Source organism: Heloderma suspectum, chromosome 6 (assembly GCF_057233095.1).
Source record: "Heloderma suspectum isolate Gila_16-S chromosome 6, 16-S_ref, whole genome shotgun sequence".
Lineage (NCBI taxonomy): Eukaryota > Metazoa > Chordata > Lepidosauria > Squamata > Helodermatidae > Heloderma > Heloderma suspectum.
The window spans coordinates 25,484,112-25,505,394 of NC_139463.1; the positions used below are offsets into that span (position 1 = coordinate 25,484,112).

The following is a 21,283-nucleotide window of genomic DNA, read 5'->3' on the forward strand; positions in this document are numbered from 1 at the left end:
AAGTTGCTTACATTTACAAGTTTTTGTTTTGTTTCAACTTATTTTTATGTGGAAGTTGCTTCATAAGAACATAAGAGCCATGCTGGACCAGATCAAGGGTCCATCTAGTCCAGTATTCTGTTCACAGTGGCCTACCAGCTGCCCACAGGAAACTCACAAACAGGACATGAGTGTAACAGCACCCCACCTCCACCACCCATGTTCCCCAGCAACTGGTGTACATAGAGACAGCTTGCCCTGATACCCAAGGTAGCATATAGCCATCAGGACTAGTAGCCATTGATAGCCTTATTCTTATTCTCCATAAGCCATGATAGCCTCGAGTTTGATTTTAATCATAGAAAGAAAGACAGCCTAAAAATACCCAAATATATAAAATGATAGTTGGAACAGCGGGCAGATGCATGAAAAGAAAGGAAGTTTGGTATTATCCATTTATAACAAAAGAAAGTTTGGTATCATCCATTTATTTAGATCACCACACAGAAAAAAAGATTACAAAGAGATTAAAAACAAATCTGAACATTTAAAGTGTCTCTTTTTTTAAAGCTGCCAGAACCAGAAACACACACTTTTGGATTCCAACAGGGGAGCTGACCTAAGGGAAAACAAGAAACTTTTGGCAAGAAAGCTATCGAGCAAGAGAACTTGACTCATCTGAAGTTGAGGTAAAAAAAAAGTGTGAACACAAGAGAATATCAAGCAAGCTTTCACTATTTAAAACTTCAGCCTCATGCCTGAAGTAAAAAGGTACAATAAAAGATATTAAAAACAGAAAATGCATTCCAATATTTCTTTATAATGAATTAAGGAAATCACATACAAAAATTTATGACAAGCATAACGACACAATTCACCCAGCAGTGCTCTCATTAACAGCTCAATGCCAGAAATTCTATCACACTCCAGAAAATCTAGACTTTACCCTGGAAGAGGCGGTCATTTGCTAGTTGCAAGCCAAGCAGCCATTTCATGGCCTGGGAATAACAGACAATATTGACCCCCTGCAATTTCTGTTACCTCTAGGGCTATGCAGAAACCCCAGTCATACAGCTGGCATCTGGGCTTCCAAAGTAAGTAAGATCTTTCCCCCTTTACGTGCAGGACTGCAGGAGCCATTAGTTACTTGAAGATAAGTTCCTGTGCTGAAGTGATTTGGGCCTAGTCTACATACGTGGTACAGTGAGGCAGTGGAATGGATTGCACTACTTCTGGCTGCTGGGGCAATGAGAGAGAATCAGATCTGAATGCTCCCCTAAGTTAAAAACCCGTACTGTCTGCTGATAGTCAAGCTGCATTTCTGCAAGCAGAAGTGGTATATAGGAGCTGCAGAAAGGCTTGACATTTGGGGTTGGGAGAGGGGCACTAGCATTTGGAAAGGCTTAAAGGCAACGCAGCTTTAGCATGACTTAACAGGTTTTGATTGGAAATGCATACAGATTCAAAGACGGACTCAGGCAGACTTCAGTTTCTTGTCCACATTTTCCCTGCTTCCTCATCCTGACTAGAAAAAAAAAGTTAGCCTAGGAGAACTGCTGCAAGGTGCAAAAGGCCACCACACAAACTCAAGTCAACAACTAAAAGAACAGGCTGTTCCGCATTACAGGCTGCTCTATGGAATTATAGGAACCTGTAGCAATGTTAGGTACACATTCAGTTTTAGGAAAAAGGTAGTGTTACTATGCCACACACACTCTCTCACTCACACACACCTGAACCACCGTTTTCTGCAGTGCATTTGTGAACAATGCTATGTATTTCTACTCAAGTGCCCTTCACATTTAAAAAGCAATGCCCCCAAACAGGGCTCTGAAGTGTAGATTTATGCAACATCAATTAAGTTCTTGGGTTCGAAAGTGAGCAGCTATTCAATGCTAGAACAGTGGATTTACAATGCAAAAGGCAAGTGTTTATAAACACTTTTTTTGAAAATGATCTGCAAGGACACATTACCACTCTATTATTTGTGGTCTTAGGTGGATTAAATCAGCTCCAACACCACTGCCATGCTCTTGTGACTTTTGGAATGGGGATATGGCATTACTGACTGACAAAATGGTAGTTTTTTTTCTTTCCAAAAAAACAAACCTGGGCACAGAGTGGGCCAGGGAGAAGGGGATTAAAACTCCCCTTGCACAAATTCCTTCATACCAGCAGGCGCCAAATCATTTGACCTTTAGTCTACCGATTAGAAATGCTACCACACAATTACACAAAGGAGGAATTAGGAAGCTACAAGCCAAGCACATCAACTCCCCCTTTTCACGTACCCTTGACATCTCTAGAAAGAGGTGCAACATTGAATATTCGTTCCTCAATATTGCTGACTGCAGACAGAAGACGTCCGATAGGTTTGTCTGGCAAAAATGTGTCTCAACTAGTGCAAAGGGAGCTTCTGTTTTCAACACCATGGACAGCAATTGACAGCCTTCATCAAGTCAACTACAAACCCACCATGTCAGTTATGAAGACAATGCCAGGAATCTAGGAGGAGATAAAGCCCATCTGCTCATTCAACAGGCAAGGTGCCTCCTAAATGCAGCCCTCTGAAGTGATACAGTAGAAGGTAAATACCAGATCATTTGGATGGAGACACACAGACACACACAGTACTGCCCATTATTGGTTCTTATATCTCAATATAGGGCAAAACAATCCAACTTCAAGTGGCTGAAAGGGGTACAAACAGCCAAGGACTTTGAAAGACAGGTGTTGGTCGTGACCATTACCAAAGTGCACGTGCACAATTAAAAAGCACTTCTCCCCTGGGCACAACAGCACAGCCAATAGGTTTTGAGGCTGTACCGATGGAAGGCAGGACATCACCCATGCTTCGATGGGCTCATTGTCGGGACGAGTCCTTATTCAACCCAGCATCATGTCAGCATTTCTGGGTTTATCTTAGATCTGCACAGATAAAAAAAGAGAAAAGGGAGATTTAAATCAAGCTGCAAGACCAAAACCTCCTGTGCCAAGGCAAACCTTCAGCTCAGATCTAAGCCAGAGAATGCTGTCTATGTAACCAAAGCCAACAGGATGGGTTCCAAAGCTATTTTTTTTCTGTGCCCAGCCCTATATTTGGTGTTGATTTATTAGCAGGGCTAGGTAGCACAGACACACGCGATGCTCAACTCATCTGGCTATATATTTGCTTCCACAGATTTCAATCAGTAAACTGTATTAGAGAGAAAGCAAACACAATATGCAAGAGCAAAAATAGTCAGATTAAAAGAAGACCTGCTTTACCCTTGAGTTTGTCTGAAATTCTGCCCCCTGCCTCTGGAAGGAAGAACTTGGGCCACATCACCAACTTCCAGGGGCCAGAAAAGACTGCCCTACACCCCCCAACCAACATATTGCTTATTATATTGTGCCTCTGTACATATTTTCATAGCACGCTATAGTAAGAGGCAATCTTGGCTGAAATGTATGGTAAAAATCCTGTCCAGAACTGGCATATATCTTCAGACAAAGGGTTAAGAAGTTGTGTGCAGAAGCTTACCTTTTGATCCAGTCGCTGATAGTCGCTGGACTTCGGCCTTCTGGTTAACTTTGATTTTTTTCCTTCTAGAGCAAAAGCAATTATCTTTGAAGGGGGGAAAAAGGAATAGGTAAATAACTGGGCAGGAGTAAGAGTCTATTTAAAGCATTTATGCTCCAACGTCCTATTAAAATGCACAAGGCAGCTTACAAGAATCAAAATAGAAAATACACACTACTGAAACTACAAGATAAAAAGGAGGAAGATCAGAAGGCAGTAGATAAGAACCTGAAAACCAGGGACTTGAAGTCATCAACAGTATGGCAGGCCAAACGCCTGCAGGAAGAAACGTCTCTGCAAGCCCAAACAATGCCACCAGGAAAGAGGTGAGGTGGGCCTTTCTCAGACGGAAGCTGCCCAGTCTAGGTGTATTAAACAACCTTTGCATAACCCTAAAACAGACCATGAGTTATGCACGGGGTGTTTAACCCTCACATAACCTCTGCCAGATAGATTCGCATGACACACCAAACTACAGCAGTCCCAGGTTGGGGGCTGCATATTCATACTTGCGGCCGGCACACACCACAGCTCTTTGCGGGAAAATTAACCCAGGATGGGCTGTTATACAGGCAATGACCTGGTCTGCCTGACACATGAGCTGTCATGAGAGCAGAGCAACAGATATTCCTTAGTATTTCCTGTAACTCATCTTGCACAAGTGCTACTCATATATAGCTGGAACAAAGGCACAGGTCATCTGCATTACACTCTTCCTCAAACAAACCTCTGGAACTAACTAATTATACTAGATTTAGTATAATCATTATCACCATACACATGCTTGGAAGCCACCTTTCAACAAACACCCTCAAAGCAACAAGTGGAGTTTCTGCCACCACAGGGACAGCTCGGACTAGAAAGAGGCACAATTACACTTCTCAGACTTGCACTGGAACTGTTGGCGAGTTCATCTGGTATGTTGTAAGCCACCACAGGGCCTCCTTGGAGGCATATAGTAGTACAGGTTAAAGTAAATAATTAAAGCCCTTAACGGCTTGGGGCCAGGTTACCTGAAGGATCGCCTCCTCCCATATGTGCCTGCCTGGACCTTAAGATCATCATCAGCGGCCCTTCTCCGTGAGCCCCTGCCAAAGGAAGTGAGGCGGGTGGCTACTAGGAGGAGGGCTTTTTCTGTTGTGGCACCCCGGCTCTGGAATGAGCTCCCTAGTGAGGTTCGCCTGGCGCCTACATTGTACTCCTTTCGGCGCCAGGTGAAGACCTTTTTATTTTCCCAGGCATTTTAGCTTTCTAAATTTTTATTTTTGCTGTTTTAAATCTGTATTTTAAACTCCTGTACTGCTGCTAGGTTTTATTGTGGTTGTATTGTTATATTGTGGTTTTAATGTTCTATATATTTTAAATTGTTTTATTGTGTGTTGTTTGGTTTTAGTTTCTGTGAACCGCCCAGAGAGCTTTGGCTATTGGGCGGTATAGAAATGAAATAAATAATAATAATAATAATAATAATAATAAATAAGACAAAACAGGAGAACCCAGCCTTACCCGTCCCACTGATTTAACTAGAAACCCATTCCCTTGCAATTTGATACTTCTGAATTTACAATCATGGAATTTGGAGGACATCTGAATAAGGAACAGAACAAAAAAGAGCCAGCTTCCTCAGACATATGGAAAAATGAGTTCTTCTCAGGCCAACCTTGAGTCCCATTGTCCAGGCAGAGAGATACCAAAAGAGAGCTCCTTCTTTAATGAGTGGCCATGGCACCGCTTCCCCTTGCAAAACATGCTGAGAGGAAACAAGACTTCACTTTTGTCTTCAGTACACTGACTGACTTACACTGAAAATGGTGCACACTAACAGAAGTGAAAAAACTCCAGGCTTTTTTTGATGAAGCTGATTATTTGCATCCATTCCAATCTGGGTTCAGGCCAGGTTTTGAAACAGAAACAGTTTTGGTCACCTTCACAGGTGACCTATGCTGGGAACTGGACAGGGGGAGCGCATTGCTGTTGGTCCTGCTAGACCTCTTGGCAGCATGCAATACCATCATCATGGCATTCTTCTAGGCCATTTGGCTAATGGGGCATCTTTTGCGGCGGTTAAAATCCTATTTGGCTGAAAGTTCTCAGGAGATGGGGGACTATGGTTCAGCCTTTTGGCTATTAGCTTATGAGATACCTCAGGGCTCAATATCATCCCCAATGCTTTTTAAAGTCTACATGAAACCGCTGGGGGAGGTCACCTGGAGTTTTGGGGTTGGGTCTTATCACTATACTGGTGATAGCCAGCTCTTTCTCTCTTTCTGAACTGATGCCAAGGAGACTGTGCAAATCCTGAACCACTGTCTGGATGCAGTGAGGATGCATTGGGTGTGGGTGAACAAACTGAGGCTCAGTCCAGACAAAATTGAGGTCCTGTTGGTCAGTAAGCAAACCAACCTGGGACTGGGGGTACAATATGTTCTGAATAAGGAGGAACTTTTTATAGTTCTGTTGTCATGGACAGATCACTACCTGGCGGATTTAGACTTGCTGGCACTCGGAAGCTCTGCAGGGGTGGAGGGCCGATTAAGACAGTCCGCCCCAGGACGCTGATGGATCCGAATGGTTTCCTGACAGCTCTTGGGGATTTCCTGTTGCCTCGGCAGGTGACTCTGTCAAAGCCCTGGCCCATCTCTGGAATGGAGAAATGACCAGAGCCGTGGACACAATCGCTCCTGAGTGTCCTCTCTCACAAAGTGGAGCCACATCCTGGTTTTCTAGGGAGCTGGCGGTGATTAAACGAGTGAGAAGACAACCACAGCGATGCTGGCAGAAAACTCGGAGTGAATCCAATCAAACACAGGCTAGAGCCTATTTGAAGGCCTACTCTGTGGCAATGTGGGCAACAAAGAAAATATTTTTTTCTGCCACTATTGCGTCTGCAAAGAGCCGTCCAGAGGAGCTGTTTCGAGTGGTTAGGGGTCTTTTACACACCAGCCCTCAGGAGGAGAATTTAAACCTCTTGACAGCCCACTGTGAACAATTTGCTCAGCACTTTGCAGACAAAATCGCTTGGATCCACTCTGACTTGGACGTTATAGTTGATACAGACCCAGTGGATGTAACATTGGCCCCTGCTTGTCCAGTGTTGTTGGATACTTTTCAATTTGTACAGCCTGAGGATGTGGACAGGATCCTGGGAAAGGTGAGAGCCACCACGTGCGTTCTAGATCCTTGCCCTTCCTGGCTCACAAAAGCAGCCAGAGGTGGACTGGCTGAGTGGGTAAGGGGAGTGGTTAATGCCTCCCTTAGGCAAGGCAGAGTTCCAGCCTGCTTGAAGGAGGCGGTGGTGAGACCTTTGTTAAAAAAAGCCCTCCCTGAACACCATATTGGATCATTATTGGCCAGTCTCCAATATTTAATTTCTGGACAAGATATTCGAGCACGTGGTGGCCTCCCAACTCCAGGGATTCCTGGATGAGACAAATTATCTAGATCCATTTCAATCTGGCTTCAGACCCGATTATGGGACAGAAACAGCTTTAGTTGCCTTGGTGGATGACCTACGCCGGGAACTAGACAGGGGGAGCATGTCCCTGTTGGTTTTGTTGGACCTCTCAGTGGCTTTTGATACCATCGACCACAGTATCCTTCTGAGCCGCCTCGCTGAGATGGAACTTGGGGGCATTGTTTTACAGCGGCTCCATTCCTTCTTGGAGGGGCAAACCCAGAAGGTGGTGCTGGGGGACTTCTGTTCAATTCCCTGGCCATTGGCTTGTGGAGTCCCTCAGGGTTCTGTTTTGTCCCCCAGGCTATTTAACATGAAACCACTGGGAGAGGTTGTCCAGAGTTTTGGGTTCGGTGTCACCAGTACGCTGATGACACCCAACCCTACTTTTCCTTTCCAAGGAAGCTGTTGGGGTGCTGAACCGGTGTCTGTCAGCAGTAATGGACTGGATAAGAGCAAACAAATTGAAGCTTAATCCAGACAAGACAGAGGTGCTCCTGGTCAGTCAAACGGTAGATCAGGCAATAGGGATCCAGCTTGTGCTAGATGGGGTTACACTCCCCCTGAAGACACAAGTTTGCAGCTTGGGTGTACTTCTGGATTCAGCCCTGAGCCTGGATGCCCAGGTTTCAGCAGTGGCCAGGAGTGCATTTGCACAGTTAAAGCTAGTGCACCAGCTGCGCCCGTTCCTTGACACGTCTGACTTGGCCACAGTGACACATGCCTTAGTTACATCCCGTTCGGATTACTGTAACACACTCTATGTGGGGCTGCCTCAGAAGAGTGTTCGGAAACTTCAGCTGGTTCAAAGAGCTGCTGCCAGACTGCTGACTGGGGCTGGTTACAGGGAGCATACAACTCCCCTGTTAAAACAGCTTCACTGGCTCCCAGTCTGTTTCCGGGCACAATTCAAAGTGCAGGTCATGTCCTATAAAACCCTATACGGCTCGGGTCCAGGTTATTTGAAAGACCGTATTCCCCCCTATGAGCTGACTCATGCCCCGAGATCTTCAGGGGAAGCCCTTCTCGCCGTCCCGCCACCATCACAGGGATGCCTGGTGGGAACATGGAAGAGGGCCTTCTCGGTGGCTGCCCCAAGGCTCTGGAACTCCCTTCCCAGGGAGGCGAGAGTGGCACCCTCCTTGCTATGCTTTCATAGGCATGTAAAAACTTTTTTGTTCCAGCAGGCCTTTGGGGATAACTAGTCTGGACCTGTGAGAATAGGACAGATGGATACTATTTTTCTTGTTGTCTTTTAATGTTTTGATATTTTTAAAATTTTAATATTGATGATTTAATTATATTTTTAACTTTTGTACACTTGCATTTATATTTCTATTTATAGGTTTTAATTGTACAAGTTTTAATGTTGTAAAGCCACCTTGAGTCCCAGTATTGGGGAAAAGGCGGGATATAAATAAATATAAATAGAAGAAGAAAAAGAAGGAGGAGGAGGAGGAGGTTGCACTTCTTCTGAAGGCCCTGGTTCACTGCTTGAGAGTACACTTCGACCCAGCATTGCTCTTGGGAGATTCAGGTAGCGCCTGTGGCCAGGAGTGCCTTTGCCCAGCTTCAGCTGGTATGCCAGCTACATCCCTTCCTCAGCAGATCTGGCCACGGTTTTCCATTCCTTAATTAGCTCTCATTTAGTCTACTGTGATTTGCTCTATGTGGGGCTGCCCCTGTAAAGTGTTCAGAAATGGCAGCTAGCGCAAAATGCAGCAGCCAGACTATTCTCTGGGATGCAGTTTAGACGATTTATCACCAGTCTTGAACCAACTGCACTAGCTTCAAATTTGTTTCTGAGCTGATGTGAAGGTGCTGGTTTTGACCTAGAAAGCCTTAAATGGCTTGAAGACAGGATACCTGAAGTCTCCTCCCATATGAGCCTGCCTGTAACTTGAGATCTTCATCAGAGGCCCTGTTGTATGTCCCACCACCAAAAGAGGTGAGGTTGGTGGGCACATGAGACAGGGCCATTTTTGCAGCTGCACCCCAACTGTAGAACTCCCTCCCAAGGGAAGTAAGGCTGGCTCCATCCCTTTCAAAGTTCAGACAGGCAGTAAAAACTGTATTGTTTTGTCAGCCCTTTGGGTTCTAAAACTGTGTCTGTACTGTTTTTAGATCATGTTTTTTTGTTTTGCTTTTATGTTGCAACCGTTTTGAGGACTGTGGTGGGCAGAAAGCGATAAATACCTTAAACAAACAAATAAATAAATAATATAAACTCACCTTCCGTTTATTATGGTACGCGATGTACAATGCAGCAACAACAATAGCTGTGGTCACCAAGTAGGCAAAGAAGTGGCTATTTTCAGATCCATTCTTTTGGGGTGGAACAGTCAGTGTCTTCACTTTATCACTCTCAGACTGGGGAGCCTCAACTGACTCCTTTTCCTCCTTATCCTCCTGACCTTCTTCCATGTCATCGTCGTTGTCCTCCTCCTCCACTTCTTCTCCTGGAACAGAAGCATCCGCCTGGGAGCTTACAGGCTTAGCTGTCAACTTCTCCTTTTGCTTGGAGTCTTCACGATCTGAAATGTGGGGAGATTGTTCTGGAACAGAAGCATCAGCTTGGGAGCTTATAGGCTTAGCTGTCAACTTCTCCTTTTGCTTGGAGTCTTCAGGATCTGAATTGCGGGAAGATTGTTCTGGAACAGAAGCATCTGCCTGGGAGCTTACAGGCTTAGCTGTCAACTTCTCCTTTTGCTTGGAGTCTTCAGGATCTGAATTGTGGGAAGATTGTTCTGGAACAGAAGCATCTGCCTGGGAGCTTACAGGCTTAGCTGTCAACTTCTCCTTTTGCTTGGAGTCTTCAGGATCTGACTTGTGGGAAGATTGTTCTGGAACAGAAGCATCAGCCTGGGAGCTTACAGGCTTAGCTGCCAACTTCTCCTTTTCCTTGGAGTCTCCAGGATCTGACTTGTGGGAAGATTGTTCTGGAACAGAAGCATCAGCCTGGGAGCTTACAGGCTTAGCTGCCAACTTCTCCTTTTCCTTGGAGTCTTCAGGATCTGACTTGTGGGAAGATTGTTCTGGAACAGAAGCATCAGTCTGGGAGCTTACAGGCTTAGCTGCCAACTTCTCCTTTTCCTTGGAGTCTTCAGGATCTGACTTGTGGGAAGATTTTTCTGGAACAGAAGCATCAGCTTGGGAGCTTACAGGCTTAGCTGCCAACTTCTCCTTTTCCTTGGAGTTTTCAGGATCTGACTTGTGGGAAGATTGTTCTGGAACAGAAGCATCAGCCTGGGAGCTTTCGGGCTTAGCTGTCAACTTCTCCTTTTGCTTCAAGTCATTAAGAACTGGGTTTTTTGAAGAATCTGAAAGAGATACCTCAGACTTCAGAGCTTGGGGGCTTAGCTAACACTTTAAGAACATAAGAAGAGCCATGCTGGATCAGACCAAGGGTCCATTTAGTCCAGCATTCTGTCCACACAGTGGACAGAATGCTGCCTGCAAGAAGTACATAAATAGGATGAGTGCAAGAACACCCCTCACCTCATGTTCCCAGCAACTGGTATACATTGGCATACTGCCCCTCATACTGGAGGTAATAGATAGCCATCATGACCAGTTTAATTAATAGCCTTATTCTCCATGAATTTGTCTAGTCTTTTAAAGCCATCCAAATTGGTGGCCATCACTACGTCTTGTGGTACTGAGTTTAACTATGCATTGTAGGAAGAAGTCTTTCCTTTTATCTCTCATGGATCCTCTCACCATTCAGCTTCTTGGGATGACCCCAGGTTCTAGTATTATGAAAGGAGAAAAATGTCTCCCTACCCACTTTTTCTACACCGTGTATAATTCTGTACGCCTTTACCATGTCTCCCCATGTTCACCTTTTTCCTAAGCTAAACAGTTCTATTGTTACCTTTCCTCATAGGGGAGTTGCTTCAACTCATTCATTTTGGTATCCCTTTTCTGCACTTTTCCCAACGCTACAATATCCTTTATTAGGTGTGGTGATCAGAAATGTATACTGTATTCCAAGCGTGGGTGCAAAATAGATTTGTAGAAGGGGAGTATGATCACGGCAGTTTTATTTTAGATCCCATTTCTAATTATGCCCAATATAGAATTTGCCTTTTTCACAGGAGCCACACAGCGGATCAGTGTTTTCAACAAGCTGTCCACCACAACCCCAACATCTCTTTTTCGGTCAGTCACTGCTAGCTCAGATCCCTACTAGCTCAGTTGGGATTATTTCCCCCCACCTTGCATCACTTTGCACTTGCTTACACTGAACTGCTTTTGAGATTTTGATGCCCATTCTCCCAGTTTGGAGAGATCCTTTTGGAGTGCTGCACAATCCCTGAATAATTTGGTGTCATCAGATAGCTTAGATTCATTGGAATTTGTGATTAGATCTGAACCACCTTGACTTGAGCATAACAACTCTGCTTAATTTACATACATCCCTGAAATTCAGAAACGCATAATAAAAGAATATTCAGTAGACCACATTAATACTGTCAAAGGCATTTTCACATTGCACTGTGACATAAACGCATGGTTGGGCTATGCCACATTCATGCCACCTTGTGCTCAGACCTCATATTCCCAACCTTACCAAGTAGTGCCCCTGCAGCTATTTTCTAGTCTCTGTGTGCATAACGGTGCAATCCTATGCATATTTAGACAGAAAAAAAGTCCTACAACTCCCAGTATTCCCCAGCCAACAGAGCTGACTGGAGAATGCTGGGAGTTTAGGCCTTTTTTCTGTCTAAACATGCATAGGATTGCACCCTAAGTGCTTTTATTTGTTCCCATGAGAAAGGAAGTTCAAAACTGAGATCAACTCAATATTGTATTCTTGCTTCAACAGGCACAAGATACCTGTAGAATCATCATCCCCAATATTACCATAGCCTCACCCTAAGGGCTTTAATTAACATACAAAGAGGGAGAGCATGGACAAGCACACTACCTCCACCCTCTCTACCACCATTTTCCTCACCCTCTTCACACTGAGGGCGACTGTCTGCAACATGGAGCCCTCTGAACCGATGGAAAACCAGGGTTCTAAATCACATGGGGAATCTCCACACATAAAAAAACTCTCCCCGCTGAAGACTAACCATACTCACACACGGGGAGTGACAAGAACAGCAACACGGGGGCTGGAGCTGGCGCACTTGTCCTCACTCTCCCTCTTCACATATTAAAGCCACAAACAAAACACCTGAATAAAGCTACTGGGTCCCCGATAACTGAATGTCTCCAGCAATCTTCCCAAAGGCGGCTAATTCCTCCCAGGGGAGAGTCAGGTCACCAGCCCCACAGGAAAGACAGCACCAAGATCCGAGAAGGAGCTACCTCTCCTCAGCCGGCAGGGGCCCAAGACCTACTTTCAGCTGGGCTTAATCTGAGACGAACCACCGGCAAGCTTTGACCAAGAACCTATTGCCAGCACCAGAACTCAGCTAAGCCCTTGGACATGTGAAATAAAATAACTGACAAGAGCATCCTTGAGCACGTGCAGAGTGACTTCCTTTAAGGTAGTGAAGCAATCTGGCACAACTCGCCCCCCCCACAGTGGGAAGCGGATGGGCATGCCTGAAAGGGGGCCTGCGAGGACCCACTCGTTCTCACGTTCAAGACTCCACAGCGACCTGGCGCACCCCCTCAGTCGTCTTCAAGGGGTTCTTACCGGCTGCAAGCGGCGCCGGCGAGCCCGACGCAGCCAGCTCGAAGAGGACAAGGAAGCACAACCACAGCGCCGCCATGCCGGCTCGAGCGTTCCTTCCGCTTCCTGCAAACCCCTGACGGAAAAGGAAAGTTCTCTATGACGCCCGTCGGACCAGACACTTCCGGCCGTTGCTCGCTCTTCCTTCCGTCGATCTCGCGAGACGTGCAGAGAGAAATGAGAGTTCGATCGAGTAGGTGGGTGGGGGAAGAGAGGGGGAAAGGAGGGAGAGCCTGCTGGTGGGCGTGGCCTATTATCCGGACTGGGCGAGGCGAGAAGGAAAAACCGCAGAGCTAGAGAAAAAGTAGAGTGACACGTAGCCGGAATTCCTGGTTTAAAGAAACGGAAAAGCCGACCTTGGCCTTGTTTACGGGCGCAGGCATGATGTCGGTCTAGACCTGGCCGCTCTGCGGTGTAACATCCCGACTTGCCTTGGCATCCGAGGCTCGCAGTAGGGAAAGCGCCAATTCGAGCAGAAGCGCTGACGACTTAGTGCGCGACTCTACCTTTCGTATCTCTATGAGTCACTGGAGCTGCAGATTGCAGACGATGCGGCTTTAGATTCAGCACCGTCCGGCGGGCGCTGCGCTTCCGCTGGGGTGAGCGGGGTCGGGTTACGGACAGCCCAGGCGCATTTTTCATGATGCACCTGAAATTACCGTACTGCACACTCACCAACTGGCCCATTTATTGGGGGAAACCCCTGTTTTGGGGCGTGCCTCTCGCAAAGCATTGTCCCCGCCTTGGGAAGGCCTTGTTAACATTTTGTGACACCTTACAGACGAACAGATCATTATGGCTGGAGGCCATTTCATCAGAGGTATCCCTCCTAATGGGCCGCGGTGGCTTAGTGGTTAAGACGATGAGCTGCCGACCGGAAGGTCGGCAGGTCAGCAGTTCGAGACCCGAGTGCCGCGTGACGGAGTGAGCTCCCGTCTTCAGTCCCAGCTCCTGCCAACCTAGCAGTTCGAAAGCAAGAAATTGCAAGTAGATAAATAGGCACCGCCTCGGCGGGAAAGGTAACAGCATTCCGTGCACCTCGGTGTTCAGTCATGCCGGCCACATGACCACGGAAGCGTCTTCGGACAGCGCTGGCTCTTCGGCTTAGAAACGGGGATGAGCACCGCACCCTAGAGTCGGACACGACTGCTTGGGGACCCCTTTACCTTTACCTATCCCTCCTAATAGCAAACTGAAGTGGTGAGTGCCGACAACGAACAAGCCAAAACTCTAGTGCTGAACTGTTGTTGTCCAGTCGTTAAGTCGTGTCCGACTCTTCGTGACCCCATGGACCATAGCACACCAGGCCTTCCTGTCCTCTGCTCTCTCCCAGAGTGTGCTCAAGTTCATATTCATTGCATCGGTGATGCTATCCAGCCATCTCATCCTCTGCCGTCCCCTTCTCCTTTTGCCTTCAATAAGACGCTTAGTGCAAAATTTTGGCTTAAATTGAAGAACGTAGGGAAAACCACTAAACCATTCAGGTATGACCTAAATCATATCCCCTATGAATATACAGTGGAGGTGACGAATAGATTTAAGGGATTAGACCTGATAGACAGAGTGCCTGAGGAACTATGGACGGAGGTCCGTAACATTGTTCAGGAGGCAGCAACGAAATCCATCCCAAAGAAAAAGAAATGCAAGAAAGCCAAGTGGCTGTCTGATGAGGCTTTACAAGTAGCTGAGGAAAGAAGGGAAGCGAAAAGCAAGGGAGAAAGGGGAAGATATATCCAACTGAATGCAGAGTTCCAGAGAATAGCAAGGAGAGACAAGAAGGCCTTCTTAAATGAACCATGCAAAGAAATCGAGGAAAACAATAGAATGGGAAAAACTAGAGATCTCTTCAAGAAAATCAGAGATCTCAAGGGAACGTTTTGTGCAAAGACGGGCATGATAAAGGACAAAGAAGGCAGGGACCTAACAGAAGCAGATGAGATTAAGAAGAGGTGGAAAGAATACACAGAAGAACTATACAGGAAAGATCTGAATGTCCCTGATAGCCATGATAGTGTGGTCACTGAACTTGAGCCCAACATCCTAGAGAGTGAAGTCAAGTGGGCCTTAGGAAGCATTATTAACAACAAAGCTAGTGGAGATGACAGTATTCCAGCTGAGCTATTTAAGATCCTAAAAGATGATGCTGTTAGTGCTGCACTCAATATGCCAACAAATTTGAAACACTCAACAATGGCCACAAGACTGGAAAAGGTCAGTTTACATTCCAATTCCAAAGAAGGGCAATGCCAAAGAGTGTTCAAACTACCGTACAATTGCGCTCATTTCACATGCCAGCAAGGTTATGCTCAAAATCCTACAAGCTAGGCTTCAGCAGTATGTGAACCGAGAACTACCAGAAGTACAAGCTGGGTTTCGAAGAGGCAGAGGAACTAGAGACCAAATCACCAACATTCACTGGATCATGGAGAAAGCAAGAGAATTCCAGAAAAACCTCTATTTCTGCTTCATCGACTACGCTAAAGCCTTTGACTGTGTGGATCGCAACAAACTGTGGCAAATTCTTAAAGAGATGGGAGTACCAGACCACCTTACCTGTCTCCTGAGAAACCTGTACGAGGGTCAAGAAGCAACAGTAAGAACCGGACATGGAACAACCGAGTGGTTCAAAATTGGGAAAGGAGTACGACAAGGCTGTATATTGTCGCCCTGCTTATTTAACTTATATGCAGAGTACATCATGAGAAACGCTGGGTTGGATGAATCACAGCTCGGAATTAAGATTGCCGGGAAAATTATCAACAACCTCAGATACGCAGATGATACCACCCTAATGGCAGAAAGCAAAGAGGATCTAAAGAGCCTCTTGTTCAGGGTGAAAGTGGAGAGTGCAAAAGCTGGTTTGAAACTCAACATTAAAAAAACCAAGATCATGGCATCTGGCCCCATCACTTCCTGGCATATAGAAGGGGAAGAAATGGCAGCAGTGACAGATTTTATTTTCTTGGGCTCCAAGATCACCGCAGACGGTGACTGTAGCCATGAAATTAAAAGACGCTTGCTCCTTGGGAGGAAAGCTATGGCAAACCTAGACAGCATAGTAAGAAGCAGAGACATCACCTTGCCAACAAAGGTCCGCATAATCAAAGCTATGGTTTTCCCAGTAGCAACGTATGGCTGTGGGAGCTGGACTATAAGGAAGGCTGAGCGCCGAAGAATTGATGCTTTCAAACTGTGGTGCTGGAGAAGACTCTTACGAGTCCCCTGGACTGCAAGGAGGTCAAATCAGTCAATCGTAAAGGAAATCAACCCTGACTGCTCATTGGAAGGACAGATACTGAAGCTGAAGCTCAAATATTTTGGACACCTAATGCGAAGAGAAAACTCACTGGAAAAGACCCTGATGCTGGGAAAGATTGAAGGCAAAAGGAGAAGGGGACGGCAGAGGATGAGATGGCTAGATAGCATCACGGATGCAATGAATATGAACTTGAGCACAGTCCGGGAGAGAGCGCAGGACAGGAAGGCCTGGCGTGCTATGGTCCATGGGGTCACGAAGAGTTGGACACAACTGAACAACAACAACATCAGCATGGTTGGGGGAATACCAAGGTTTGCAGAAAGACCTAAGAGGGATCTCCCCCGCCCCACCCGCCAAATTACTCCAACGAGGACTGCGCATGCTCAGTAACCATGTAATTTTGACACTCAAGTGAAAAAGAAAACTGGAAAACCGGGAATGGACGAGGGGGTGGGGGGAGAGGATGGAATGAAGTATCCTAGAAAAGGGCAAGTCTAGGTAGAATCCTGAATTATTGGAGCTGCAGTTCAACACATCTCGAGGGTGCCAGGCTGGGAAAGGCTGAGTGATAAGCAAAGTAAATGAGCACGGTAAACCAAGTAGTAGAGTAATCTCCTTCGATGTGTAATAGACAGCAAGCTTGGGAAGTAATCCTTGATATGAAAATTGGATTGTTACAGCTGTGTCCATCTCTCCTTCTGCAAAATGTTGCAGGGTGTATACTATTGAAAACATGAGCTCTCCTAGGTTACTCTATCACAAATCATCTTCCACCTGATCATTTTTATATTTGCTATGGTTTCATTCTGAATTGTAACTATTTTGGGGAACAGTAGTTTGCTTAGCATGCCACTGGAAAGGCAGAAGGTCAATCAGTAGACTGTCAAGCAGTCTGTCAATCAAAATCACTGAGGGATTTCATTATATGAAGTGGTATAGAAGTATCACAAATAAATAAAATAATAAAAACCAGACAAATTGACAGACTGTTTGAACGGTTGCCTACAGTTAAGGAGGGAAAATAGTTAGTGGAATGTTTACCATCCTCCTTCCTCAAGTCTTGAAAGGGACAGTTACCTATGAGTGGGGACCATAAGAGCATGAGAAGAGCGGTGAATCATTTCATATGCTGCCACCAAGTTTGCAATTGTCATCTACATTGCCTCTAGAAAATGACTGCTAAATAGGAATGCAGCACCATCTTGTGGTCTACATCACATTTCCTGAGGTCTTGAGAGTAAGAAAGGTGAAATTCATTATCTTTTATTTCATCATAAACTGCTTATTTGGAAACTGAGTTTTCAGACATTACTTTGAGAGGGTTTTTTTCTCTTATGCAATGGTATTTATTTTTTAAAAAAATCTAGCTATCACATTACAAATCCTGCCCAGAGGGGAGAGAGAGAGCTCAGATTACATGGCTTTTAAAAGTAGAAAAGTAAAACAAATGTGAGCTCATCTGGGTTGTGCATTGCTTCCTCTTTGGTTACAGTTAAGTCTCACAATGATCTTCAAAGACAGAGAATAGATGAGGCAAAAGAACTAGATGGAGAGTCATTAAGTACTGGCATCATTTTACTAAGATGAAACCAAATAGTATTCCCAGCCTTTGTTTGATGGAATACTTTAATGCGTTCCATTATTTTAATCATACTTGGGCTTGACCCTATTTGCATTCCATTTTTTAAAGAAATTGGCTAGTTCTCATTTTAAGACCCAATTGGTGGATGACAGGAGAATATTGTTCTTGATCAAAAGGGACAATTTCAGACAATGGTAAAAAAAAATTAAAATATAAAGCCTCTATCCAGCACTTGAACGATGATACTGCTTGCCCATCTCCAGATGATGAATACAGACTAAAGGAGTAGGCAACGTAGTGCGTTCCAGATGGTTTTGGACTACAACTTCCATACTCCCTGACCATTATGGGAATTAATAGTATAAAACATCAGAGGGGCAGCAGTTTTCCAGCCCCTGAACTAAATCATCGTGAGATCTATAGAGCAGGGGTGGGAATAAGGTAAATCTGAATCTACTGGTAGATCTAAAAAAAAAAAAAAAGGTAAAGGTGTCCCCAGCCAGTCATGTCTGACTCTAGGGTGCGGTGCTCATCTCCATTTCTAAGCCGAAGAGCCAGCACTGTCCGAAGACGCTTCCGTGGTCATGTGGCCGGCATGACTGAACACCGAGGTGCACGGAACGCTGTTACCTTTCCCGCCGAAGCTGTGCCTATTTATCTACTTGCAATTTCTTGCTTTCGAACTGCTAGGTTGGCAGGAGCTGGGACTGAAGACGGGAGCTCACTCCGTCACGCGGCACTCGGGTCTCGAATTGCTGACCTGCCGACCTTCCAGTCTGCAGTTCAGCGTCTTAACCACTAAGCCACCGCGGCCTCTACTGGTAGATCTACTGCCATTCAAATCTATATATCTATATTTATACCTATATCTATGTCCAGTTCTGGGCACCACACTTTAAGAAGAATGCAAACAAACTGGGGAGGGTTCACAGGAGGGCAACAAAGATTACCAAGGGACTGGAAACAAAGCCTTATGAGGAGAGACTGAAAGAAGCGGGCATCTATAGCCTTGAGAAGACTGAGGGGAGATATGATAGTGCTCTTCAAGTACTTGAAAGGCTGTCATAGAGAGGAAGGCCAGGATCTCTTCTCGATCATCCCAGAGGGCAGGACACGGAATAATGGGCTCAAGTTACAGGAAGCCAGATTCTGGCTGAACATCAGGAAAAACCTCTTGACTGTTAGAGCAATATGACAATGGAACCAATGACCTAGGGAGGTGGTGGGCTCTCCCACACTGCAGGCACTCAAGATGAAGCTGGACAGCCATCTGTCAGGTATGCTTTGACTTGGATTCCTGCATTGAGCAGGGGGTTGGACTCAATGGTCTTATAGGCCCCTTCCAACCCTACTGCTCTATGATTCTATGATCTCTGGGTGATTTACAGTACATCTGTAAAAAATATTTTCTGACTCTGTGGTTTAACAATAGGAGCAACAAAATGACTTCTTCCCACCCTACATCATACTGCTGAAATGAAGAAAACATTGGGATAAGCGGGAGTGGATTTTTGTGTGGAAAGGAGTGTGAGCTCCCTTTGGTTCTCATACTCAAACCAAATCCAGGGACTCAACATTATTTAATCCTAAGTGTATGTCTTTTGTACCAGGGCTCCAGTTGGTGGATCTCAGGGGTTCTAGTGAAACATAAAGTATGTCTCATAAGCCTGAAGCCCACCCATGCCTACAATAATATCATGGCCACACTTCAAAGAAACTTGGAAGTATATGGTTGTGCCAAGTATATTATTTGGCACATGTATAGCTACTGTAGGACTACCATTTATCCCTTATATATCTACGAACCTCCATGGAAAGGTGAACTGATATGCCACATCCTTGGTATATCAAGACACATGCAGAAGGTACAATGAAAAATGCCTATACCTCTTCAGGGAAGCCTTCTGGGCTTTAGCTGAGCCTTGGGTTACAAGCACTGGAATATGCCAAGTGACTTTAAAAAAAGAGCCCCTAGCCCATGCAAAGTGCTCTCCTTCATCAGTGAATAACGACATCCTGCTCCCAATCTGGTAGGATTAGGGCTGTCCTGTCCTGTCAGAGGCAGCCAGCAGAGGCTGGTGACTCTGATGTCAGTGGGGCGGTTAATCTGCTCTGGGTTTCAGTCAGAACAGTCAGACCTCTGAAGGAGCTATCCACGGTGCTCTGTACCTTGGATAGCTCCTTTAGAGGTCTGACTGAAACCTGGAGCAAATTCACCACCCCACTGACATTGGCGCCACCAGCCTCCATTGGGCCGTTCCTAGATTTTTAAACAATCTGCTGTATTAAGGGAGGATGCAGCTGTTGCACCCTGCACCCTCTTTCTCTACCAGTGCTTCATTGTAAGTCCTCCATTGACTGGTATGGCGCAAAATTAGAGGCCTGCTGCCCAACAGCAGGTGGAGGTGGAGGGTTGGTAAAGTGGGTGAATGGGGCAAGCTATAGTTGTGGCTGTGTTGTAGTCTTGCTTGGTGCCTCAGAGTATTTAAAAGCACAGGCATTTGGCTCAATCCAGGCATGATACCAAGCCATGGTTTGTGCTTCCAGACATACAGTAGACAAACCATGGCTTAGAGCAGGGGTAGGCGGAAAGTAAATCTCCAGATCTTTTGGACCAACTCCCAGCATTCCTGAGCATTGCCATGTTGGCAGAGGCTTCTGGAAGTTGAAGTCCAAAACAACTGGAGATCTACCTTCTGCCCACCCCTTGCTTATTGCTGCTTGTCTGCTTTCTTATTCACTTGCTAGCTTGTCAAGTCATACATGTATATACCAAACCATAGTTAGCATGAACCATGGTTTGCAAGCCAACTTCAAACCATGTTTATTTTTAATTCTGGTGTGCTGGCTGGTCTCATACATCACGCCAGCTTCCTTTACCATTATTTTGGCATGTCTGAGCTGACAAACGTAGAGGACACTGCACCTATACCTTGAGGTGAGGACATTGCAACTATAATGTGGTGTCTTCAAGTTTGGCTGGAACCCTGGCATTTAAAAAAAAAAATAGAAATAAATCACTGGAGCTTTTCCCATACTTTGGGGAAACTATCCCATAGGCTTAAGAGGGAAGAAAAGAGGGTATCATCACATCTTATTTGAACCTCAGGAAAGTACTAGGATTTCACCCATGACTTCAAGCATGGAGTTGTGGTCTTGTGAAATGGCACCGCCTCTCTGCTAACTCTCTGAAATGCCAATGATTTTAAGGCCTGTTTCAGGAAAGCCAGGATTAGGATAACTGGAAACTTTGCCAGATTTTCTCTGCACAGAACAGCAGCCTGGATGGGAATGCTCCAAGAGCACAAGCAGGCTGCTGAACAGTCCTATCTTTGGTTCAGCCACATTTTTTAATTGATTTTCCAGGAGTGCTTCCCAAAACAATCATTTCTGTGTAATGCATGCTTCTTTTGAAACTAATCCTTTCTTTAAAATAGCAGGCTTCTTTTGTATGCGTGTGGGAGACAATTTTTCATCTGGAATTAAAATGTAGAGAATTAGCATTTTTTAAAATTAAAAAAAAAATTGCAGCTGAGCCTGATGAATTCATCCAGAAAAGATGAGGAGCTCGGAACCGTCTGCCCTTGCAATCAGTGCTGAATAAGCTCTCACAGACAGAGAATTGAGGTAGAGCAGGTGAGCTGTATTGTAGGAAAGAAATTGGCTAGCCAGAGGAAGCTAATTCAGTGCTGCTGAGTTTCAATTTGTTTGGCTTCTGAGCATGATGATAAAGTTGTAATCTAGGGCACTGTAAATGA

The 21,283-nt window shown here is 45.4% G+C and overlaps 1 protein-coding gene across 1 annotated transcript; it reads right to left on the reverse strand.

Moving 5' to 3' along the window:
* Positions 1 to 451: 451 nt before the first annotated feature.
* TGOLN2 (trans-golgi network protein 2) lies at positions 452 to 12,754 on the reverse strand. Its single transcript, XM_084803836.1, has 4 exons — positions 12,649 to 12,754; positions 9,228 to 10,315; positions 3,503 to 3,586; positions 452 to 2,907 (listed from the first exon to the last, which is right to left on the reverse strand). Exons 1-4 carry the CDS (start codon positions 12,722 to 12,724, stop codon positions 2,902 to 2,904), a joined length of 1,254 nt encoding a protein of 417 aa, XP_084659962.1. The 5' UTR covers positions 12,725 to 12,754; the 3' UTR covers positions 452 to 2,901.
* Positions 12,755 to 21,283: the final 8,529 nt, after the last annotated feature.